This window comes from Myotis davidii, unplaced genomic scaffold (genome assembly GCF_000327345.1).
Source record: "Myotis davidii unplaced genomic scaffold, ASM32734v1 scaffold448, whole genome shotgun sequence".
In the NCBI taxonomy this organism is placed as follows: domain Eukaryota; kingdom Metazoa; phylum Chordata; class Mammalia; order Chiroptera; family Vespertilionidae; genus Myotis; species Myotis davidii.
The window spans coordinates 4,116,560-4,135,534 of NW_006383009.1; the positions used below are offsets into that span (position 1 = coordinate 4,116,560).

Sequence of the window (18,975 nt, forward strand, 5' to 3'; positions counted from 1 at the left end):
GTTCAACCACTGAGCCATGCCAGCTGGGCCATATTTCTTATTGTAGCCATTCTTGTGGATCTGGACACTATTTCTAATGACTGGATAGCATACAAGTGTTCTGTTGATGAATTTAAGCAACATCTTGTTGATAAGCATTTGGATTGTTTTCAGTTTTTAGTCTTCTAAATAATATAGTGATGAACATTCTGGAACACCCTTCTTCGGGCATTTGTAACTGACCCCCTAGCAATCGCCGTTTTGGTTATTCCCAGTTGTTTTTGTTTTACAAAATAACACCAGAATGCGCTTTCTTGTGCATTCATCTTTGTGGACTTAAAAGTTTTGGGTTTTCTTGACATTTTAATTTTTGCTTTTAACATCTCTCATGTTGGTCTTGAGCACAGAGCCAGCCCAGGGCGGTGTTGTTGCATGTTGCATGGGATGAAGGGCTGAAGGCTGCTTACTCTTGCAAGCTGGCTTCTGAGATTGCACCTTCTCTTCCTGCTCCTCCTCCAACTCTATGACCCCCTAAGGTATGAAGGTGGCTGGCCGAGGGTCTGACTGGTCCAACCAGGGGTGGGGGCGGGGGACTGCAGCTAGACAGGCTCCAGGCTGTGCATCAGGATTGCTTGACAGCGTCCCAACCCTCTCTGCACCAAGGCACTTCTGAAAACCACAGTCATTGCCTCATTCTTCTTCCACCTGCCATTAATCTATCCATCATCTGTTAATCATGCACCATCCATTCACGGATCCATTCATCAGCCCACCAATACCTTCAGCTCTCTCCATCTGTACACTCATTATCTACTCAGATTTTACCTATCCATCCACAAATCCAGACCTCTATCTTTCCGTCCATTCCTCACTCCACCTACCACCCATCTATCCCTCCATCCCTCCATCCATCCAAATATCTATCCATCTACCTACCCATCCATCCACCAGACACCCATTTACCCATTCACCTACCCATCTATTCATCTATCCATATACTCATCCTCCTACCTAGCCATACACCCCTCCATCCATGTGTCCATTTCTTTAAATAAAAAATTTTTTTTTCAAATTGATTTCAAAGAAGAAGGCAGAGGGAGAGAAGGATAGAAACATCAATGATGAGCGAGAATCTTTGACTGGCTGCCTCCTGCACACCCCCTACTGGGAATCAAGCCCAAAACCCGGGCATGTGCCCTTGACCGGAATCAAACCCAGGACCCTTCAGTCCGAAGGCTGACGCTCTATTCACTGAGCTGAACTGGCGAGGGTGTCCATTTTTTCTGGTATTGATCCGTTCATAAATCCATCAACTTCATTTACGCATCCATTCTTTCATCCAACCTTTCATCCATCCCCCCAACCCATCTACCATTCATTCACCCACAGATTTACCTATTCAGTATTAAGTCATGCATTCATCTATCCATTCGACTTTCAATCCACTCACCCACTCATTTATTAGTCAAGTTAGTCACTCACCCAACACCTACCCATTCATATCCTGAAACCAGACTCTATGACTGAGATGGGGACACAGAAGTGACTCAGACCTGTTTCTTGCCCTCTAGGAATTGATAGTCATTTGTGAGAGGGAAATAACAATCACACACACACACACACACACAGAGAGAGAGAGAGAGAGAGAGAGAGAGAGAGAGAGAGAGAGAGAAAGTTCCCAAACTAGTGTGTGATCAGTGCTGTACTCACAGTATGTGCCAGATACAGGTGGCCAGGAGGCCAGGATAGAGAGGGCTGCAATGGGCAGGAGAAAGATTACAAGGTACCAGGTACAGGATCTAGGTCTGGGGCAAGCACTTGCTCCAGCCAGGACCCCTCTTGTCGGCACAACTCCTCTCTCTGACTCCCTCCCTGCCACCCCACAGGCAGAGTTGATCCACCTAGAAACCAAGATGATGCCACAAGCAACACAGTTACAGTTTTCACCGAGGGGGCAGAGCTCCAACCAGCCCACCCCCAATTACCAAGACAAGGCAGGGACCCCTGTATCCAGGGAGACCCTCCCGCCACAGCCTGACAAGGGCAAGAAGATTCCACGCCTCCGGCAAGTGGTCGAGAGCAAGGCCTTCAGGAACATCCTGGTGGACGAGATGGACATGATGCAGGCTCGCGCAGCCACCCTCATCCAAGCCAACTGGCGGGGCCACCAGCTCCGGCAGAAGCTGCTCACTCAGGTGCTGAGGGCGAGAGGCGTCCAGGCGGCCTGGCGGCGCTTCAAAGCCAGGCGCCGCCTCGCAGCGGAGAAGAAGAGTGTGGACGAGGAGAACATCCCTTACCACCCCCCGCAGCAGGTGCGGTTCCACCCTTCAGGAGAAGACAGGTATCTTCCGGCCCCACCTGTCATGGTGAATAAGGAGACCCAGTTCCCTTCTGACGACAGCTTGGCTGCCTGTGCCTACGAGCTGGCCCTGCTGCAGCCCACAGGCGTCCCCCCGCCCGGCGTGCCAGCTCCTTGTGCTGCCGGAGGCCCTAGCATCACTTTTGTGCCACACCAGACTGTTTCCATCAGACTGCCGTGTCCAGTGAGTCCGAGTGCAAAGTACCACCCATGTCTGCTGACAAGAACCATCAGAAGTACCAGCCTTCTCTGCTTAGAAGGGGATATGACGAAGACCAAGCCAGTGACTGCCAGAGCCAGCAAGGCAGGAGCCCTTGGGCCGCCATGTGGAAGGATTGCCCAGACACTTCATGGCCCCCCCAAGGCCCAGACCCAGGCCCAAGTGGAGGCAGAGGTCCTCCGAGCCCCACCCCAGACAGGCCAACCGTCTGTGATGACCAAGACTCCACTCAAGTCGTGCTTGGCATCCATGATGAACAAATCCATACCCAAGCCAGGCCCAGCACCCACGGTAATAACAGCCCAGACCCCACCTCAGTCGGACTCAGCAGTCCCCGTGGCCAAGACCACACTCCAGTCATGCCTGGCAGCAATCTTGAACAAGATCCCACCCCAGCCATGCCCGATTCCCACAGTGATAACGAGCACCCCACCCCAGTCGTGCCTGGCAGCCCCGGTCACCAAGACCCCAGCTCAGATGCGACCGACAGTCTTGGTGACCAGCACTGCACCCCAGACACAACCGGCTGCCGTGACCTCAATTTTCAAGCCCCCAACACAGACCTGCCCAACTCCTGTGATGACCAAGACCCTGCCCCAGGTCCACCCAACAGCCACGATGTCCAAGTCCCTACCGCAGACATGTCCAGGGGCTATGACAGCCAAGACCCCATCTCAGATGCTCCCAGGAGCCTCAACGACCAAGACCCCGACCCAGACACGTATGGCAGCCATGATCACCAAGACGCCAGCCCAGTTACGCTCCGTGGCCACCGTCCTCAGGAACCTCTGCCTGCCTCCTCCTGCAGATGGAAATCTGAAAGCTTCACCTCCAGCAGTTGTGGAGGATGGGATTCCCGACTCCTCGTCACACACAAACCTAAACAGACCGAGCCCCAAGGCTGTGGTGAGCGGGAGCCAGGTGGCAGGCACCGTCAAAGTCTCGTCCCATTCACACTTGACGGAGGGAAAGGTGAAATACTGGCCCCCAGCACGTCTGGGGGCTGGGGCTCCCAAGGCTCCAGCGAGGCCTTTTTCGGAAGCCGAGAAAATCAGGGCCTTCTCCCAGAAACAGGTGAGAATAGCAACCATGTCTAACACCAGTGTGGGCGAGGACAGGCGCAAGGTCTTGTCGCAGGCACGCCTGAAAACAGATGTCATGAAGGTTCGGTCCCAGGTGGGCATGCCTGTAGAAATGGCTGTGGTTCTGCCCCAAGCACACCTGGGCACAGGCCCAGCCAAGTCCCTGCCCCGAGCACAGAAGGCCACCTATTCAACCACAGCCTCGCCCCAGAGACACATGCTTGCAAAGCAGAGGAGAGCCCCGCCCCAGGCAAATATCGCCCGGTGTCTGTCCAAGCCCCCATCCCAGGCACACCCACCTGCCAAGCTAACTACGGCCCCGTCCCTGGCCCATCCGGGCATGTGTCCGACCAAGACGCAGTCCCAGGCACATCTGACCACAGAAGTGATAAAGGTCCAGTCTCAAGCGCATCTGCCTGCGAGGCTGACCAGGGCACAGTCCCAAGCCCAGCTGGTCAGAGAAACAGCCAAGTGCCTCTATGCTGCCCACCAGGCCACTGAGCTCAGTAGCAAGACTCGGTCCCAGCCACTCCTGGCTGGGTTCAAGGCCGCCACCCAGCCCCAGCAACACGCCGGCTCTCTTGGCACTTTGTCCCGAACAAAGCCAGAGGACAGACTAACCCAGCTCCCAGCCCATAGCTGTGCCCAGGGCAAAGCTACCAAGGGTCCATGCGAGGAGGCCTCCAAGACCCCCAGCATGCTGGTGCCTCTGCTGGCGTCCACTGGACCTTCCGCATGCAACGTCGAATCCTGGGGTGACAGCCGGGCCACCCTGGCCCCGCCATCGGCCACAGGCCCAGCCGCGCCCTGCCCGGAGGAGCTGGGGGCCGCCCAGCTCGCCTCGCTGTGTGCTGAGTTGGCCACTGTGCTGGGCTCCCAGGAGGACATCCGTGCTCTGCTGGCGAAAGCTCTCCCCCAGGGGGAAGTGAGGGCGGCACTGAACCAGGCCCTGTCCAAAGAGATCCTAGGCACCACGATGGCCAAGGCCCTGCCCCAGGGCATGCTGGGCACAGCACTGGTGAAGGCTCTGTCCTGGGGCGAGCTGGGCACTGCACTGTCCTGTGCCCTTTCCCGGGGTGAGCTGCAGGCAGAACTCACGAAGGCCATACAGGGCAGACTGGTGGATGTGCTCTGCAAGGTCCTGACAGAGGAAGACCGGGCTGCCCTGAGCCAGGCCGTGTGTCAGGGTGAGCTGGGCACCGTCCTGAGCCAGTCCTTGTCTCAGGCGGCCCTCCTGACTGGACTCGTCCTCCCTAAGGCCACCTCGAAAACATTGGGAAGTGGGGTGATGGTGACGCCGGTCCCAGTGGAGGTGGACTCCAGGGAGAGCCGGTCAACTGCACGGGGGCCCACCATGGGCTGTGTGAGACCACAGCTCAGCAAGGTCAGGGTTCCCCAGGGTGGGGCCTGGGAGGGCATTGTCACAGGCAGGCCAGCCGGGCTGTTGGAGGAGATGGGGGATGGGCCCGTGGTCAGGAGGTCACCCTGCTTGTCCGGGGTCTATGTGGGTGCCTCCTTGGTCACTAGGTTGATCACCACCATCCTCCATTTTCCCCTGGTCGCTGTTTTGGACCCCACTCTGTCGTGGGATAAGGGTGACTCCTCCGTACACCCAGGGGTGGGCAAATCGGCATCCGATCTCCACTCAGGGTGAGTGACGCAGGCCCCACTTTGCCTGAGCCGCTCCCCTGCAGCCACCCCGCCCTCTGTGACAGCTGCTCACTGCCAATGGCGTGGCCCCAAGCTCCCACAAACCACATGTGGCCAGCAGGATGGCCCCATCACAGGGGGAGGACAAGGTGGCCCCAGGCACGCTTGCCAGCACTGGGGTGGTGGGAAAACCATCCACTCCCACCAGTTTGTCACCACCTATGGGGGAGGGGGTCTGCTTATTGGTGTCAGCCCTCCAGGGTCACCTGGGGGGACCCCTGAGGTGTATCAGCCATCAGCGGCCAAAAGTCTGCAACAACCATTCATGGTCCCTGTGGAGACCATGCAGAAGGCTCAGTCCCCAAGTCAGACACAGGTCTCTGTGGGCCCGAGTGAGATGACCAACAGGATGGCCTCAGGTCTCCTGAGGGCCACCACAGTGAGTTCCCCAACTCAACCACAGACCCCACGGCACCCAAACCCAACAGAGCATTCTGCTGCCTGGATCCATGGCTCCTGGTCGTCTCTGGGCATTCAAAAGTCAGGAGACTCTAGTCTGTTGGAAGCCTCCCCAGAAAGCCAGCTAATGCCCACCCTTCTCCACACATCCATTCGAGAAGAATTGAACACGGCTATCATTTCTGGCACGTGCTGCCTCAAGGGTGGGGCCTGGCGGCTCTCAGGCTTTAGTGCCCAACAGACTGGGTCGATCCAAATTTTCCCTGGCCCATGTGGGCGCCAGCATATCTCAGGTCAAGGTGGATCAATGGGGACCACCAGTGTCTTATGTCCACGGTCACCACATCCAGTTACCAACAATCAAATGCTTTCAGCCAGGAGCCTGTAATGGGCATGGCCAGTCTTCTGGGGCCAGGTTCTGTAGCCAATAGGATGACCACAGCTGGGGCCCCAGGTACTGTGGTTCGTGGCAAGGCCTCCAGCTTTCCCACAGGGTCTGAGATCAATTGTGTGGCCCCCAGCCTTCCACGAGGTTATACGGTCAATTGTGTGACCCAGACCCTTCACCCATGATCTGTGATCAGTGGCCTGGGCCAGGACCTTCCTCCAGACCCCATGGCCAGGGCTGTGGTCCACAGCCTTCCTCCAGGTTCTGCCATCAGTGGTGTGGCCCACAGCTTTCCTCCGGTTTTCATGGCCAGTGACGTGGCCAGGACCCTAGCTCCAGGTTCTGTGGTGAGTGGGGTGCCCCCCAGACTGATTACAGCACCCGATGCAGGTGGGAAAAGGCAAAGTCTCTTTGTAAGACCCTGTACTGGTAACCTCTCCAAGACTGCCCCAGGTTCAGGGGTGAGTGGGGTGGGCTAAGTGTCTCTTTTGGTTTTGTGGCCTCTAGGGTGGTTGCAGAACTTATGACCGGGGGACTGAGTCTGAGCCGGTCTAAGGTCCATGGCGAGTGTGGCTAGTCCACCCTCCACAGTCAGAAGCATGACTCACAGCCTTCCCCAGGGGTCCAGACTCAGTGGACTCACCTCCGATCCTTACCATGGAGGGCCCTGGGGATGGGCCTGCATCCCTCTTCCAGGCATCCCATGCCACTGGCCTGGCTCACGCTCCTCCCCTGGCCTTAGAATCTGATGGCAGAGCCAGAGGAGGGCACCGAGTGCCCATGGCAGCCAAGAGCCTCACTGTTGAGCCACGTTCATGGGCCAACAGCCTTTGAGACCAGGGATGGCCAGGCCATGATGAAGCCAGAGAACTGGACGAGGCTCTCTCCCGGGAGTCCTGTTCCAGTTGGGCAGTGATGGCGAACCTTCTGAGCTCGGCCTGTCAGCGTTTTGGAAAACCCTAACTTAACTCTGGGGCCGTGTCACATATAGAAATGTTTTGATATTTGCAACCATAGTAAAACAAAGACTTATATTTTTGATATTTATTTTATATATTTAAATGCAATTTAACAAAAATCAACCAAAAAAATGAGTTCGCGTGTCACCTCTGACACGCGTGTCATAGGTTCGCCATCACTGCAGTAGGGAGTCCATGGTCCTTGAGGCAACCCCATGGATGTCTGAGAGTCCCCGTCCCCTGATGTCGACTACGACCGTGACTTCCTGGCAGAGGACAAGACTCCAAAGGCCAAAGGCCGTCGGAGGAGGAGGCAGCTCCCGGCGGAGCCGAGTCTATGATGAGTGGCATCGCCCCGTCCTTCCCCAGCCTCCAGGCTTTGCACACCAGGGCCAGCAGTGTCCCCCGAACTCTGCAGCAGAGGACAGACACCAGCTGGGGGGCCCCTAGTTCCCACTTTGTGACTTCGCATGGGGTCCCCAGTGTGCAGATGAACACAGGGTCCCCTGAGCTCATAGGGGTCAGTGGCTCCCATTGTCCCCCAGGGCCTCTTGGCGGCTCACAAGCCCGGGAGTCATTCCCATGGAATGGTGGCTTCTACAATAATATCAGGGTCGCCCGAGCTGGCCCGTGACAGGACTGTGGCATCTAGTTTGCTCCTGAGGTCTGCGTCTGGGATGGGGGGATCCCAAACACTTCCCAGAGGTCAGGGGCCACCCGTGTGGCCTCTCGTGGGCTGCCGTATAGTGTAAGGCTAGCGGGGCGGCATCCAGGGGGTTCCAGTGCATTTTGGAAGCCAGTGTCTGGGAACCTGGCTCAGAGCAGCCACCATGACCTCCTTGGCCCTAGAGCAGCGGTTCTCAACCTGTGGGTCGCGACCCCTTTGGCGGTCGAACGACCCTTTCACAGGGGTCGCCTAAGCCCAACCTGCATATCAGATATTTACATTACGATTCATAACAGTAGCAACATTACAATTACGAAGTAGCAACAAAAATAATTTTATGGTTGGGTCGCAACATGAGGAACTGTATTTAAAGGGCCAGAAGGTTGAGAACCACTGCCCTAGAAAATCCTACACATCCTTGCATAGTAGCTCTGCCTCCGGAAGGCTAGATGGTTCCATGGCCAAGACTGAGCCCTCCCGGTAGGTGGCGGAGCACGCCTCCAGGTCCCTCAGGAAGGCCCCAAAGGCTCCATGGGTGCGCTGCCGTAATGCCAACGATCCAACGGCCATCTGGTGCACGACATGGCCCTCCCTAGGTTGCACAGCGAAGTTCAGGGGGTTTCTGGGTTATGAATCTTCCCCAAGTGGTTCCTGGCAGCCCCCTCTTAACCGGGAGTCGCTATGGGGACCTCGGGATCTGCATAGCACCATGGCTCCTGTGGACAGTTACAGGGCAGCTCTGACTTCTGCTTTACTCCAGGGCCCCATGGACGCTGGCGTGGCTGGTGGCCAAACGTGGAATTCCGCCATCCCCGGTGCTGCCGTTGGGCCCATGGAGGGGGCCAAGGCCCCCTGTGGTGCATGGAAACCAGCCAGGTGCGATGTGCCCTGGGCTGCCATGGGCAGGGAGGCGCTGGTGGATCCCAGACGGTGTGGGGAGCTGGTGACGTCAGTTCAGACTGTGGAGGAGATAATAGTGCAAGCCGTGGTCGTCATACAGGCGTGTGCGCGTGGCTACCTGGTGCGCCGGACCATCAAGGTGTGGCACCGGTGGGCTGTCGTCATCCAGGCCGCCTGGCGTGGCTACTGCGTGCGGCGGAACCTAGCCCAGCTCCTCAAAGCTGCCACGGTCATCCAGGCCACGTGGCGAGGCTACAGCTTCCGCCGGAACCGAGCCCGGCAAGTGCTGCTCCCCCGCACCTGGGCTGAGGCGAGTGGCAAGACCACGTCCACCTCCGACCACCGCTGCTTCCAGTCCTGCCAGCCGCACGACTGCACCCTCTGCCAGTCGCTGAGGCCCGGGCTGGGGACCCCACCCAGCGTCGTGATGCTCATGGGGTCCAGCCCCCGCACGTGCCACATGTGTGGCCACACCCAGCCCACGAGGGTGGTGCAGGGCACGGGCCGGGGCACCACGGGCCAGGCAGGCAGGCTGTGGGACCAAGACACCCAGCTGAGTGCCCAGAAATCCCAGCAGCTCCGTGGCCAGAATAAGGCGGCCACGGTCATCCAGTCCATCTGGAGGGGCATCCAGGTACGCCGCCGGCTGATGGAGAGGCAGGCAGCGGCCAAAAGGCTGCAATCCAACTGGCGTGGCCACTACACGCGGTCCTCCCTCACCACGGATGCGCTTTTGAGGCCGGCGGCGTGGGACAACCCACAGACCACGCAGTGGCCAGGCGTCTAGGACCTGGACCGCCCAACGGGGGACAGCAGGGGCGGTGCCGTGTGGCTCTCTCGGTCTAATGAATAAAGTTCTCCACAGCCTGGGTCTTGGTCTCTCTGTGCTCATAGCGGGTCTCTTGGGCCTGGGCATGGGGGGCGTGAGGGGAATCTGGAACACTCTGGACTGGGGGGACCCTAAAACTTTCAACCACTTAGCTGGCACCCAGGGTCTGTGTCTGGGAGAGGGACCCAAGCCCTTCTCTGAGGTCAGGGGCCTCCCTGTGGCCGTAGAACCTGTCCATGACTAGTGGGGCGGTGTCCGTCGGTTCCCCCTAGAAGGTGTCCCTGACACACTCCAGAAGCCGGCATCTGGCCCTCGGCCCTAGAGAACCCCACGGTGAACGCATGGGGCCTAATTCAGGAAACGCTAGGGCTTTCCGGCCAGGTACTAAGCTGGTGGGATGCTGGGCACACCCGCAAGGGGCTCCAGTCTGGGTGAGAGACAGCTGAGCACAGATGCTCCTAGCCTGTGGGTGTCAGGGACAGGGCAGGGGGGGAGGGGCTACAAGCACCCAGCGGGGGCAGCCTGCTTGGCGGAGTGGCAAAGGGGGAGGTAGCATGGGTTCAGGCAGCTATGGAAGGGGCCACAGAGTGGGTGGGGGCTGCTGCGGGGAAGGGGACTGAAAGCAGCAAGGGGGTCCTGAAGGGATGGGCAGAATTTGAGGGCTTCTCGGTCACGGTTCAGGTGGGACTTTCAGGCGAGGTGGGCGTCCAGGTGGAGAGGGGGCAGGTATGGCAACCCTGGGAAACGGTAGCACCCATAGGCCCTGGGTCCTGCGGCCCCACCTCCACCTCTCCCCTGGGCAGGTGTAAACACAGCCGCCTGGCCATGCCCCTGGCCCCACATCGCACCTGTGCAGCGCCCGTCCGGCACCCTCCCCACGCAGGAATGGCAGGCTCCCAGCTGCCGCCGCCCTTCTGCTGCCGGCTACCTGATGTGAACTTCTCTGCTTCTGCGGACACCCCTACAGGTGAGAGCAGGGCAGGGAGAAGGTGGGCCGCTCGATAGCTGGAGGGGGCCGTCCTGCCCAGCCAGACTCCTGGTGTCTGGCCCTTTCCTCAGGCCAGGCTGGTCTGCCAGGCCCCCGCCCCCAGAAGGGCTGCTCCCCTGAGAAGCAAGGTGGGGGGTCATGAAAACAGCTGCACCCCTACCCCTCCACCGCCCCCACTCCAGCCCTGAGGATGCCACTTCTGCAGCCCCAGCCTGACCTGAGCCAGTGAGAAGCTGTGGCTGCCTCATACCCAGTTTGAGGTTCCATGTTCAACCTGTTCCCATCAGCCAGCCCACGAGGGAAGGGGGGCCCAGGGCCATGGGAGGGGGACACGGGCTCATTTCCTGACACTAAGCCCCTGTGGCTCCCAGAAGCTCCTGGTGCCTGGTTGCCTTCTGCTGCCCTGCAGGACTGTTCCCAGGGTAAAGAACTGAACTTTTTGGTAAGATTTATTTTACAATTGACATACAGTATTGTATTAGTTTCAGGCGTGCAGCAGTGATTCAATAAGGGCTGAACTCTTGCATTGCCTCCCCTCCCACAAAACCATCACTCTCTCTGACCCGTGTACCTGCCCCAAACCTGTAATATCAGAGTGGAGGCCACCACGCATATGACGCGTTCTGCAGGCAAGGGCTTCACTCGGAAAGCACCATATTTATCCCCATTTTATAGCTCAGGGAATCGGGGCTTCTGCGTCTCCCAGCCTGTGCCAGAGCTGGATTAGAACCGGCTGACTGGGCCCCGGCCAGCCTCCTGGTCTAGGGGTTTCTGGGCAAACAGACTCATGGCACAGTCCATAGAAATAGCTCCAAGCCCTGGCTGGGTAGCTCAGTTGGTTAGAGTGTAGTCCCCATATGCCAAGATTCTGTGTTCGATCCCCGGTCAGGGCACATACAAGAAGCAACCAGTGAATGTATAAATGAGTTGAACAACAAATTCTCTCCCCCCCCTCTCTCCCTCATCAATAAAAAACAAACAAACTTCATAAAAATAGAAATAAAAATAAACCCACTGACCAGCTCTCCAGTAGCTCAGAGCTCCTGCCTGCTCTGTGCCAGGCCCTCAGCAGAGCTTGTGTCCTCACTACCTCTTCTTTCAAGAATCACTAGTTTTCCTCAGTTCACTTTAAATTTTTTTAAAATATGTTTTTATTGATTTCAGAGAGAGGAAGGAAGAGGGAGAGAGAGAGAGAAACATCCATGATGAGAGAGAGTCATCAATCGGCTGCCTCCTGCACGCCCCCTACTGGGGACTGAGCCGGCAACCCCAGGCATGTGCCCTGACCAGGAATGGAACTGTGACCTCCTGGTTCATGGGTCAATACCCAACCACTGAGCCACACTGGCGGGGCTTCCTCAGTTCACTTTGGAAGTTCAGCTCCCCAGAGCCCTGGCTTGGCTACAAGTCCACGGTGGCCCCTGAGTCACCCTCATTTCAGCAAAACGTCTCCTCATCTGGATTCTTCCTCAAATGAGGTCAGAGGCAGTGTGGGAAGGCTGGCCTTTTACCCCTTGACTCCTTGGAGGTCCCTGAGGGGCCCCCTTCCCACCTTCCTAGTTCCCTTAGGCCTCAGTTTCCCATCTGTAAAATGGGGATAAAGTCAGGCCTGGGCACAACGCCTCTCCTAGGCTCAGCTGTCATCCCCACCGGGCCTGGGAGACTGGACAGAGCAAGTGGGTCTGCGTGTGGACCCAGACCCCTGTTGAGCCTAATGCTGGAGGTTATTTCCACATTTCTGCCGTCTGGGAGGCAGGAGAGGAAGCACGAAGATCCACTCAGGGCCGCGTGGACAGGGTCGATGAATGAACTTGCAAGCAGCTGAGGTGCCCAGCAGCCTGGAACTGGGAAGGAAGTAACTGTAGGAGGTGGCCCATGAAATATTTACCCACCCTCAGCCTGGCCCCAGGGCTCCGTGCTGGGAGGGCCAGGAGCCAGGGAGCAGCTGGAACAAGGTTGGGGGCGGAGTTTTTCAGAGCTTTGATCCCCTGACTACTCCCTGCTCCCAGGCCTCTACCCCCTCCCCATTAGAGCTCTGAGTTTGTCCTCACCAGAGTTGAACACTGACCTATAAACCAGGGATCAGGGTTCAATTCCCGGTCAGGGCACATGTCCAGGTTGTGAGCTTGATCCCCAGTGTGGGGCGTGCAGGAGGGAGCCACTCAATGATTCATTCTCATTCTCTCTCTCTCTCTCTCTCTCTCTCTCTCTCTCTCTGAAATCAATAAAAATATATTTAAATCAAACAACAAAAAGCTCTGAGCTTGGCCATGAGGACCTTCCGGGTACCTGCAGATTAGGGCTGATCCTCTCTGGGGGGCTCCGAGGGGCCTGTGCACCCACATGCGCAGCCTGTGTAGCTCTCAGAGCTGCTGGCTGCCAGAGGTGCCCATTTTACAGACAGGAAATCCTTTGAGTCCCAGAAGGTTTGAAAGAGTCACCCACAGTGCTGCCTGGGTCGCAGCCATTACTTGTACCCAGAGAGCTTCTGGGGCCCCAAAGCAAGAGGGGGGCTGGGAGAGCACGACCGGGACGGGAGCCCGCACTGTGGGTTCAGACAGAGAGCTCCGTAAGGCACCGCCTTTCCCACTGACACTCAGGTGGTGAGCGAACTCCCCCAGGCCCCCTGGGCGCAGGCTTACTCTCTGAGGGAAGAGGGAAGAGGCATCCAGAGGGGGCTGGCCCGGGTCCCCCACCCTTGCCCCTCATCGTCCTCTCCCTGTGCCCTCTGGTGTTTGCTTTCCGATGTTGGGAGGGAGCTGAGACCTCAACTTCCAAACCCTGCTCCCCTCTTCCCTCCAGCTGCAGCTCTCCGAGTTCAGTGGAACCCACCACCAACTACTCCAGCCCCCTGCCCCACCCCTAGTTCAGGGGCAGACTCCCTGACCCACCCCCCAGCCCCTTAAATTCAGAGGTAACCCCACCATCCAGTCCAGCTCCAGCTCCACAGATTTAGGGTGGGTGCCCACTGCCCCACAACCAGAGACAATCCCCCATCCCGATTCTGGCTCTCTGGCTCAGAGCTCACCCCCACCTCCCACTCCTGCCACCCGAGTTCCACCTCCTTGACCCTGCACTCGAGCCCCACTTCCGGTGCCCTTGGCCACAGCTGACTGTACCTCTGAGGCTCTGTGCTTCTGGGGGGCTGGGGGGGTGGGGGGGTGGAATGGCTGAGGTTCCCAGGCTGCAGTTCTGGGATCAGCCTCCAGGGGGAGACACAGACCTGAGAATGTGCTGGAAAGGGCCGCACCCCGCCCCTCCACTCCCCGTATTGCTGAAAGCTCTGAGGCCTTCTTCATTTCACGCACATTTATTAAGTGCCTAGTGTATGTCACATACACTAGGGGTCACAGCTGTGTTGGAAGACGGGTTATAAGTAAATTCCATATTTGTTTATCAAATAACAAAATAGAACAGAATAAAGGGTTGGAACATGAGTACAAATGGTTTAAATTTTTTAAAAAGTGGCCAGTAAAGGTCTCAATTTGAAAAGTTGAGGGAGGAGCCACAAAGTTATCTAGGGGGAGAGCAGCCTAGGTGGCAGGCACAGCCTGTGCTAAGGTCCTGAGGTCGGACTGTGCCTGGTGCATTTGAGGAAGAGCAAGGTGGCTGGAACTGTGAGTAGGGTACGAGCGGGGAGGCCGTGAGGGTGGGAATATTGTACAGTGTGACCATCCAGGACCCCAGGGGCCAAGAATTTTTAGAGGCATCCAGAAAAACTTGTTACTCAAACTACCATGTTGCCTCCGGAATGTTCAGAGGAGAGTGCAAGCACAAAGTGTGAGGAGCTTTTGCTTAAAGTCACAGGATAGAAACCACCTTCTCGGAGTGTCCCATTTCATAGGGTCACCGGAAGGCCGCAGCGTTTGTAAACGGAGTTCTAGATTTTTCTCACTTTGTAAGAACTCCTGAGTGGCCAATGAGAGCAGTGGAAACTGCTGGGCTGAGGCAGCAAACGGAATGAATTCCTCATAGACAGATATGCAAAAGGATAAGAAGGCACTTTAACAAGTTAGAGCAGCGACCAGAGAGGGAAGTGAGCGCGCTTCTGGGAAGGGGTTTAAAAGGTTCTGGGCCCCTGAGGGTATCGCAGCCTGGGGAGGGTGGGGTCCAGGGCTGACTCAGGCCTCCTCCCCTCAGCTGCAGGTGACACTGGGGCCTGAGTTGCACAGGGACCTGGGGGTGGGAGTGACCGTGTATCTGTTGGTGTCCTTTTTGCTCAGTGGTTCTGTGGTAATGGCCATGAGGTGCTGCCACCAGGGTGAGCCTGAGTCCCAGAAGCCAGATGAGATGTCCATGGTGAGATGGGGGCTGGGCTGGGGGGCCGCCATCCCAGGCAGAGCAAGTCCCTGGTGCCTGAACACTCCCCTGTGTGTGTTCTTTTTCCAGGGAGCCATGGGCCAACGGTGATCCTTGCCCATCGCCCACCAGAGCGATCCCTGTAGGGTGGGGACTTAGAAGGGCCAGGGCACCTGGGGAGGGGCAAGGTTGGCATAAAGCCCCTACTATTCCTCTGAGGCGTCCTGAACGATGGATTCCCGTCCTACTACATGCTAGGGTCACAGTGCGGACCGTTTCTCTACCCTCATGGGGCCCACAGCCTTGAGGGACGGAGACAGACGACAGCCAGGGGGTCAAATAACATTTCAGATGGTTCCGAGGGCAAGGGAATCACATGTTGGGCCTGTGGCCAGATTCCAGTGGCCTGTGTGTCCAGGTTTGCTGACCGGGCAGGGAGGCTTCTCCGGGGAGGCAATGATTGAGCTGAGGCCTCAAAGGTGGGAAGGAGCAGCCTGGGGAGAGCTGGGCGGGTGACAGAAAGCAGGCACAGCCAGGAAAAAGGCCTGGGGTAGGAGGAACTTGGGGTGTTTGGGAAACAGCAAAGAGGTGTGTGGTCCCTGGGAAGGAGGGTGGGTTTACCCTGAGCACCTGGTGGAGTTTCAGCCAGTCAGTGGTGGGTCTGGTGGGTCTTCCTTCAGGTGTTTATGGGGCAGATAAGCAGAGGGAGAAGGCGTTCAGGAGGCAGGGGCAACCCTACGCCAAGGCTTGGAGGCAGGAGAGCCCAGACGCGTGCGGAGAGCAGGGAGTCAAAATGCCCCTCCCCCCATGCCCAGTCCTGCTTTTCAGGCCTGAGCCGGACCCCCTCTCTCTCCCCTCCCATTGGACAGGAGGGAAAACCGAGTGTCCGAGGAGCAGGCCTGGGGACCCTCCGCACCTCCTGCCGCCCACTCCAGTCCCCGCCAGGCCCTCAAGGCTTCTCTCGCTGGGACAGGGAAGCTTCGAGCCCCCTGGCCAAGACTGGGGCCTGGAGCTGCCCCCTCGGGGCTGGGTTTATCCTGCTGTAAAATGCGTGGTCAGAGAGCCTGGAGTCAAGGTCACCCCACACATGGGGGGAAGCCGCTGGAGGGACAGTCATGCTCTAGTGATTCCTGGGGGCAGCAGGCAGCCGTTCTGGTGAAACATTAACTTGTGGCGGCTCAGGAGGCAGCAGCACCATAGGAACTCCAGTCCCTGCCGCAGGCCCCCATGCACTTTCCTGGGGCCGGGTTTCAGCTGCAGCTCCAGCCCCTGCTGTTTGCGGAGGGGTTGTTGTCCGGAGAGGCAGCACAGCACGGTGAGCACCTTCCCCGGAGCCTCCGGGGACCCCTGAGGGCCACCCCCAAACCCTAGAGGGCTCTGCGGTGAAGCAGTGTCCCAGACCTCAAGCTGGTAAAATCTTCCCGTCTTACGGCACCTCTCTGTGTCCTCCTCTCTGTCCCTTTGTCTCTCTCTCTCTCTCTTTCCATCTCTCTGTCTCTCTGTTTCTCTCGCTGTGTCTCTCCATCTCTCTCTCTGTCAATGTCTGCCTCTTTCCTCTTCCTTCCCCCCTCTCTCTCTTTCTCTCTCTCTCTCTCTCTTTCCATCTCTCTGTCTCTCTCCATTTCTCTCTCTGACTCTGTGTTTCCATCGCTCTCCCTCTCTCATAAGCAAACACAGGAACAATTGAACTTAACACCCACCTGCCCTGCTCTCCCACACACTAGGTCAGCCTCTGGCCACTCTCTCTCTCTTATACCCGCCTTGGTGATATCTCCCGGTCACTCTGCCCGCAGCCTCCTGGCCGGGTCCTCAGGGCGGTATGCGGTGTGTCCAGTCTGGGCCTGGTGCTCAGATAGGTAAAGGGCTCTGCTGAGGGAAGCCTGGACCACCCTCTTGGGCAGGACTCATCCTCCCCTACCCAGCTCCATGGCAGGTCACAGGACTCCTCAGTGCCAGGCCTGCCTGGGCCTCACAGAGCCGGTGTGAGTCTGGAGTGCTCTCAGGTGGTGAGCTGGGGTCTCCAAACCCTCCAGAGATGGTCTGGGAACTGAGTGGCTCCCCCAAGGGACCAGGGGCCAGGGGACTTCTTCCCGAGGGACCTGATGGTCCCAAGCTGCTGACCAGACCACAGCAGGGAGCAGAGAGGGGGCTGGAGGAGTGTATGTGGGCACCCAGCCCCTGTCCCTGGAGGGAGGCCCCTGCAGAGGTCCAGGTGGCGTCCACGCTGGTGCCTGTGCTGCGGCCTAGCTACCTCAGCTGAGTATCTGTGGGTTCCAGGAGAGGGTGCAGGGTGTGGGAGTGAGCCCCCATCTAGGGGGCATGGCTGGGCCACTGGGGCCTGGGGTTTCACATCCATCTCCCCAGGTTCAGAGACGCCTGCGGCATGAGGCGCAGCGGAACAGCACTGTCCTTCCGGCTAAGCGAGGTGAGTGGTAGGAGACGGCCTTATACAGGCCGCGGGGGAGGGGTGTCCCAGCAGACCCCTACTCAGAGACGCCCAGAGCTGCCTGGACACCCACTTACAAGTGGGGAAACCAAGGCCCAGAGGGGCCACTCGAAGCCTGAGACTCAACCCAGGTGTCTAGTCCAGGGTTGCAGCCACTATCTTTGGGTACAAGGGACCAATGGGGAAGGGGAGGCAGAGACTCTTGGGTCTGGAACCAAGGTTTTTTATTGCCCGAGGAAAGGAGGCCACACTTTTGGGTTAGAGCCAGTGGCTCCATTCATAGAGACTGGAGCAGGCTTAAAGGTGACAGTGACAGGATTTAGGTAGTGAGTTCATTCACTAGGAGCTGCGTTTGAATCCCAGGCTGGTCACTGACACCTGAGTGGCTGATAACCTCTCCAGGACTATTTCCTTGTGTAAAAAAAGGGGGGGGGGGCTAAAACCTTGAGAGAGGTCAGGATGAGCCAGCAGGCAAGTACCCACATATAAGTTTTCTCTCTTTACTGCAACTAGCACAGCTAGAGAGCAGATGAGTTCCTGAGTGGGGGCAGCTGTGGATTGAGAAAAAGAAAGAGACAGACACAGAGACAATAAGGAAAGCTGGGACCGGGTGGGACAGCTGTCCTTGGATAGAGAGACAATGACCCAGAGCCAGTGCAGTACGTTTATTTTATACAGTATGATTCCAGGGGAGTTTTACTAGAGTTTAAGACAAAGGAAATTATGTGAAATCATGGTTAAAGATCAAGCTGTAATTCTTCATTCTTGTGGCTTCTTTGTAATTGTCACTCTGGCTGAGCCCGGATAATTGTGTCTGTTCCTTGCACCTGGCTGAACTTAAATAATGAAACCCACCCCCTGGCACCTGAGCTAAAGGTTAGGCTGACAACATACCTGCATCTGGCACGGTATGTTTCCAGGACGTGGCTCTGCTGACTTCACTGGACTCAGCGGACAATTAGCTCAGGTGCCTTCCCAGGTGCTCTCTACATCTCCCCCTTTTTTTATTTTTAAATGCAGCTTATGGACATCTAATTGGAGGCTTCAGACTTGAGATCACAGGAGCTTGCTGCTGACTGAAAGAAAGCAGGATAAAATTAGTAGTACACAAAGGAATCCTATTAGGTACCAAGTGGTGTGTTTTAACATATTCCGTGGATTAAATCCTTTTAAATCATCCAGCAATTCTTTTGCCAGTTTTGCAGGAGATATAATTTCATCATGACTATTCTGAATAGCTTGCACGTGTTTGTGTAGCTGCACTAGGTCTATACTGATATTATTATGATGACATATTCCCTGTAGGTGCATCTTAATTTTACTCCAATCCCATAGAGAACTGTTATAGCGGGCTGAAGTCACACAAATACGTGTAAAAGCAGCATGGCATTGCAGCTACTGTCTAGTCTTGACACTCTCTAATTGATTACCTAGTCCTATTACTACAGTTTCCAGAGCATTTAGCTCTGTTTCTAGCTTTTTGTTTGTATCTTCTTGATCATAAAATACAGTCAAGGTGTTATGAGCCAATTCATTGACAAGCTCTCCGTTCTGGATGCTTTGGGTCCATGCAAGAGAAGCCGTCGCAGCAGATGCGATGACAGTAACTAGGGTAACACAACACCAAATAATAAGGCCCAAAGCACGCTTTTCCCGGGATAGCTGATTGTGTAATCCCTGCAATGCCTCGAGGCCCGCATCATGATACCATTTTCCTGTTAGGTTGGTAGGAAGCATAATAAAAGAGGAG

At 56.9% G+C, this 18,975-nt stretch overlaps 2 protein-coding genes across 9 annotated transcripts in view; both read left to right on the forward strand.

Annotated features, from left to right (window-relative positions):
* Nucleotides 1-1,777: 1,777 nt before the first annotated feature.
* Nucleotides 1,778-9,530, forward strand: KIAA1683 (KIAA1683 ortholog). The gene is made up of 2 exons (XM_015557784.1): nucleotides 1,778-5,024; nucleotides 8,524-9,530. The coding sequence occupies exons 1-2, from the start codon at nucleotides 1,893-1,895 to the stop codon at nucleotides 9,448-9,450; spliced, it is 4,059 nt and encodes a 1,352-aa protein (XP_015413270.1). The 5' UTR covers nucleotides 1,778-1,892; the 3' UTR covers nucleotides 9,451-9,530.
* Nucleotides 9,531-16,024: 6,494 nt separating this feature from the next.
* PDE4C (phosphodiesterase 4C) overlaps nucleotides 16,025-18,975 on the forward strand; it is a 51,113-nt gene continuing 48,162 nt past the window's right edge. For 4 of the 8 annotated variants that reach the window (XM_015557769.1, XM_015557776.1, XM_015557771.1 and 1 more), the window contains exons 1-2: nucleotides 16,380-16,761; nucleotides 17,144-17,204. In XM_015557769.1, coding sequence (XP_015413255.1) covers nucleotides 16,706-16,761; nucleotides 17,144-17,204 — 117 coding nt within the window. In that variant the 5' untranslated portion in view covers nucleotides 16,380-16,705. Of the gene's footprint in view, nucleotides 16,095-16,114; nucleotides 16,190-16,379; nucleotides 16,762-17,143; nucleotides 17,205-18,975 lie in introns of those variants that run through there. The other 4 variants (XM_015557772.1, XM_015557774.1, XM_015557773.1 and 1 more) reach the window with 2 other exon arrangements.